General features: G+C 41.0%; 1 protein-coding gene and 1 long non-coding RNA gene across 2 annotated transcripts; both read left to right on the forward strand.

The window, feature by feature from the left end:
* Positions 1-1,526: 1,526 nt before the first annotated feature.
* LOC117960852 lies at positions 1,527-3,828 on the forward strand. Its single transcript, XR_004660251.1, has 6 exons — positions 1,527-1,743; positions 2,424-2,467; positions 3,152-3,239; positions 3,370-3,380; positions 3,563-3,638; positions 3,735-3,828. It is a non-coding gene; the product is annotated as an uncharacterized LOC117960852 (long non-coding RNA).
* Positions 3,829-3,848: 20 nt separating this feature from the next.
* On the forward strand, positions 3,849-5,070 carry LOC117960854 (ubiquitin carboxyl-terminal hydrolase 37-like). Its single transcript, XM_034899097.1, has 5 exons — positions 3,849-4,066; positions 4,209-4,340; positions 4,451-4,568; positions 4,661-4,812; positions 4,927-5,070. Exons 3-5 carry the CDS (start codon positions 4,458-4,460, stop codon positions 5,033-5,035), a joined length of 372 nt encoding a protein of 123 aa, XP_034754988.1. The 5' UTR covers positions 3,849-4,066; positions 4,209-4,340; positions 4,451-4,457; the 3' UTR covers positions 5,036-5,070.
* The last annotated feature ends 643 nt before the right edge of the window (positions 5,071-5,713 follow it).

Raw genomic sequence — 5,713 nt, forward strand, 5'->3', positions numbered from 1 at the left:
AGCTGCCACTGTGACTAATGCTTACACACCCACACACAGACACACACACAGACACACACACACACACACACACACACACACACACACACACACACACACACACACACACACATACACACACACATACACACACACAGAGACCTGCCTCTCTAAGTGTGAATGCGCATACATGTTTGTGTGTGTCAGAGAAAGAGAGAAAGTGTGACTAATGTCTCCAGAATGGTATTTATACATTAGGGGGCCATTAGTAGTTTAGGCTCCTGGGTAGAACAGCAGGGAGGGAGACAGGCATTGTAGTGGCCCCCGTCAGCCCTATCACTGCCAGCCACCGCCGTTCTTGCAGCACACACATAGCCGTTTTGAATGTGTTGGAGAAAAAAACAACAGCTGCCAGTGCAGTGGAACATGCTACAGTAAATGAACATGCTATTTAGCATCCAAGTCAGTAGCTAAATGTTATTTGATGTTATAGTATAAATTCAGATTTCCCAGAAACAACCACAACTACTACAACTGCCATGAAACATCCACTGCAGGTGAAGATAAAGTTCCTGCCCCACTGCCGCATTGCTTATTCGTTCTAATTTGTGTTGGTATATTTCCAAGGGAAGTTAAGCATGGGAATTGTTTTGCACAATTTTGACAGGCCTATGCAAATCATACCTTTTAATAGTAGACTTATTTTGGTGAAAATTCACACAAAAAAGCAGTCTTATGTCTTATGGCATGTTGAAGTATGCCTAATTAATTGAGCAGCCTTTTGTTAAGTAGGAATTCAGTAAAATTACCTTCCTCTGCATGCACAGTGCATTCTACCATCACGTGTGCAGCCCACATTACTGCACTGCTGCTGTCCGAGCCAAATGATTGACACCACGTTTTGATCATGTTACTGGAGAAAAATATACTTCATATAGATTTTAGCTAACCAGCAGATAGTAGCCTAAAGAAAAGTAGCTATACAGTTTATAACTTAACACGTTAAGTGTTTTTGCTTGTTGGGCTAGGTTTTGTGTGATGAAGCTTGATTGACCATGCTAAGAGTTTAATTCATGTATTACTTTATTCAATAATGTTTTAATTTATTTGTTTCTATTAATTCTTTATTGTAAAATAAATGAGTTATTCACTTTAAGTTGGCACACAGCCCACATTGTCGGCTTGAACTTTCAAAGTACCATTTCCCCATTAGTCAATTGCAGTCTAGCTAACTCGATACATGACACATTTCACATTTCACATTATTTGAAAAATTAGTGGCTTTATTTGGAAAATATATGGATTATGTGTGCTTTTGACTTATATAGTGCAAGGCTGTTTCTACAGCCTGAGCAAATAACCTGTAAATTTCCATTTAATTCCTGTTATTCCCCGTTAATTCCATTGACTACCAATTAATTCCAATTAATTCTCATGGGTTATTTCCACCTTTAATATTTCAAGAACTGTGCAACTGTGGGGCCTACTGTTGGAGGGAATAAAATTTTTTTTTGAATAAAAACAAGGCACTTTTCTTCCTTCAATCTTCTTATGTTTCCTCTATCCATACTCCTCAAGTTAATTTATGTTGTCCCTCCGCCTGGTGAAGACAGTTTGTCTCCTAGCTGTCCTCTCTGCTGCTGATAGAACAGCGGCTTCTGTAGACAGAAATGGTGCAACAGAGGCTGGAGCCACCGTGGAATAAGCAGATGGACGCCAGTCGCGCTTACAGGCCGCTGACATTTTACTTCTGGTGTGTATGTGGTGAGTGTCTTTCTGCCCCCTATTATCCAAAATGTAATTAATGTAACTTCAAGTAAAGGACTTTAATATACATGACCCCTGTACGGAATAGCTAGGTACCTCAGAAAAATGTGGTTAATGTTGCCCCATCACAAATAGCAAATGCAGCAGGTTGTAATTGGCGTTTTCTAAAGGTAAATTGACTTGTTTCATTTTATTTTGATTTGAATTTTCCCTATGTGTAGTTTGGGTCCCACACCATTTAAACATAAACATGTTACATGATGTCACACATTATAGAACTGATCTATAGAACAGATCTTTAGAATGGTATTTTAGAAGTAATCTCTACAATTGTTATCTATCATAGAATTGTTTAGACTGATTTTGTAGACCAAACCTGCCAGATTCAAGCAGTTTACTGTCAGTCAGAGTCCATTTTAACATGAGAGTTAAGAATTTCAAAGCTTTTTCTTTCAAAGATGTTTCGTTTTTGTTGGTCTTCCTGTTGGAAAAAGGTTTGTTTTCTAGATGTACAGCACATTTTATATAATTTCTCTGCTGTCAATTTGACCTTGACTGTACTTCAACTTTCAAGTTCACAGTCAGATACTTTCTGTGAAATCAATGTATATCATCTGTGTAGATACATCATGTTTCCATCAATTTTAATGTTTTTTATTCTTCTTTAATCTTTACAGAAATCAGCAACTGTAGATGTACAGACAAGTGGCTCTCAGAGAAGGTAAGGACATGTAGTGTATATGTATTTACAGTGTTGCCCTGACTGTCACCTCACATCCATGGTCAGGTTCATTAGCTCCCTTGTTCAGTTTGGTGGAGGATTTCACGCAGAGTGCTGAGAGAAAAGTGTGTGTGTGTGTGCACAATGTCAAAAGACAGACACCTCTATCCTGGTCCTGTTAGCACCAGAGCTGTGCACCTGAGACTAGACAGCTGATCTGGTCTCAGACATGACAAGTGACTCAGTTGTACATTTTGCAGCAATAACACTAAATAAGCATTGCAGATGGCAGATTTTATAGCTATACATATTGTGCCTTTATTAATCCTATAAACCAGTGGGCTTGATCATTGCTGAAAGTGCTCAAAATGCTCTGAAAGTCTGTCTCATCTATTTAAAAACACTATTAGCATAGCCATCATGTTGTTGCATTCAAATATCTGAAAGACCTGCATTATGACTGCAATTGTGCTTAGGACTTTAGACTCATCTTGGACTCGTCTTTAAGACTGTGAGAGTCTGACGATTTGAGTTGGACTCAATTTGAAAGACTTTAGTTAGTACAATGTTGAAGCCACCAACTAGAGAGTTCTAGCTTTTCTTAAAATGGTCCCTGTAAATTATTCAGGATTTCTTCTGAACATGAGTACACAAAACAATAAATGTGTTTCTTTTCATCACCAGTGTCTCTGTCCTTAATATTCCTGATGCTGCCACTAACAACAAGGATGAAGGGACATCGTGGAAGCATCGACTCTTTGGTTGCTCACTGGTATGTGTGTTGGAATGTGTCACGGCTTTAAGCTGATTTTAGTAGTTTGGACTTTTAAGTTATAAACGTCACCAAAGATGTTTGACATTGTTTATTCTAATTGTCATTTTTTTGTTTCCACCACCAAAAGAAAAAGCAAAGGTAAGACACTACTCTTTTTTACATTTCTGTATTCTCATGAGTAAAAAACAGTGTCTTAACACAACACCGGTTTTTTTTACCTTTACCTGACATTCAATCTAGGCTGATTTATCCATTTGTGTTTTCTCTCGTGTAATACATTAAGTTCAAAATAATAAAACTGTGTTTTTTTTTGTCACCAGTGTCGTCACCTCAAAAAACGGCAAAACCACTGAGTCCAAAAAGGCTCCCAAGTTTCAGTGGTGGCACTGTTGCAGGGTATGTTTGACACAAAGTACAGCACTCATTGAACTAGACTTTTACAAGTGGATTGTCTTTGCGTGATTTAACTAGATTATTTGTGTACTCCAACAGAAAAGAAATCAGGTCGCACCAGCTCCTGAAGAGCAGAGGCAAAATGTACAGAGCCTGGAGGGGCAGAGCCCAGAAGGGCAGACCCCGGAAGGTGAGTGCCTGGAGTGGCAGAGCCTGGAAAGGCAGAGCCTGGAACGGCAGAACCCGGAGGTGGAGATCCCGAAGGTGGAGAGCCACTCCACCACCTCTCACCAGGACACGGAGGTGGAGTTTAAAGGCCTCACAGAGGAAGAGGAAAACACGTCACTTCTTCTGGCTGTGCCGAAAAAGAAGACAGAATGTGCCCTCTACACCCCTAAGACATTCAGACAGCAGCTGATCAAGTATCTTGGGTGAGTACCTCATGATAAACAGACAAAAACAAGTCTGTATTTCTTTAAATAAAAGTAAAACAGAGCTCCTGGGACAAAATGAGAGAACATGCTATTGAAGAACTGATGATATTGACATGTGCTTGTCTTGTTTATACGCCAGGTTCCCCAACCCAACACAGATATGCTATTTAAACTCCTGCCTGCAGAGCCTCCTGACACTGAAGGATTTTGTTAAAGCCATCAGCCGTCAGGAGGAGGTCTGGAGGTTGATCCCTGAGGCTGCACTTGTGAGGTACAGCACGTCTCAGACACAACCACTAATTGTATTTATAAGTTGTACCCTGAACACCCAAATCTTACTGGTAGAGTCAATGCCTCTGACCCCTTTTACCCACTCTCCAGATCCTTTATGGACATTAAAGTGTCTCACTTCTCTGGCGATGCAAGCCATAAAATCCGCCTCCTCTATGCATTCAAGATGACGATTTGGTCTCCAGTGTTCTGGGATCTTCAGCAGAAGGTGAGTAATCAGGTATTATGATTTGTTGTTTTCAACACTTCTTGATAGTTTCCCCTCTGTAGATACTTTTGTGTGATTGTGCGTATCTGCAGGATGCTCATGAGTTCCTCACCTCCATGCTGGAGCAGATAAGATCTTTGAGCCCACGGCTTCAGGTGATGGCAGCCAGCCTGGGCAGATCCTACAGCTGTCCGGTGGAAGATCACATGGTGTTTAAAATGGTTAACACCAGGACCTGCAAGAGGTACAATTGCACAGTTGCACACAACCCACCCACCCACACACACACACACACACACACAAACACACACAGCAGTATGCAGCACACTAACCACTGTATTGTCCTTTCAATGTGTAGGTGCGGTGTAGGATCCAGCAGAGAGGAGGAATTTACAAACCTCTCCCTGGACCTGGTACCTGGAGGCGGAACCATGGAACAGATGCTTCAGCTTTACCTGATGGTATGAAACACCTCTCCTCATTCATTCACACTATAACCGACTGAGATGTAGGGATCATATGATGTAGAAAACACTGCACATTTCTATCAGACCACCACTGCTTGTGTCAGCATGGGTTGTTTTGCTGTCATGCATGTGAATCCAGCATAGAATTGAAAGCATGTTGGTCCTGTGCTGTTCTGCAGGAGAAAGAGTTGGAGTACAACTGCGAGTGTGGTGCTGCCACGTCAGGCCAGTGTTCGTCATTTCTGACCCTGCCAAAGTGAGTGACATCACATCCATCACAAATGACTAAACTCTTGACAACAGTGCTTAGTGATGATACTGGTTAACCCAGTGGCATCAAACTGGGTTTCACTGACCCAAAGGAGTGATTGATTTAACATAGAAAACACCAATATAAAGAATTTGTAACACCATATTCTTTCATCTTTTCTTTCTGTCTACAGAGTGCTGGTCTTGCATCTAAAGCGCTTCAAGTTCACTCCATCCTTCCAGATAACAAAGGTCCATGACCCCATTGTCCTGCAAAGAGAGCTGGTGGTGTCCTCCAACCAGGTAAAAAACAACTAATTGACCTGATAGCAAACAAAAACATCAGACTGGGGTTGATGTGAGTAAATGTATGGACTATGTGCACACTGATTCAATGTGTTTTTTTTCTCAGGCTGGGTGCTGCTACAG

This window comes from Etheostoma cragini, chromosome 17 (genome assembly GCF_013103735.1).
Source record: "Etheostoma cragini isolate CJK2018 chromosome 17, CSU_Ecrag_1.0, whole genome shotgun sequence".
In the NCBI taxonomy this organism is placed as follows: domain Eukaryota; kingdom Metazoa; phylum Chordata; class Actinopteri; order Perciformes; family Percidae; genus Etheostoma; species Etheostoma cragini.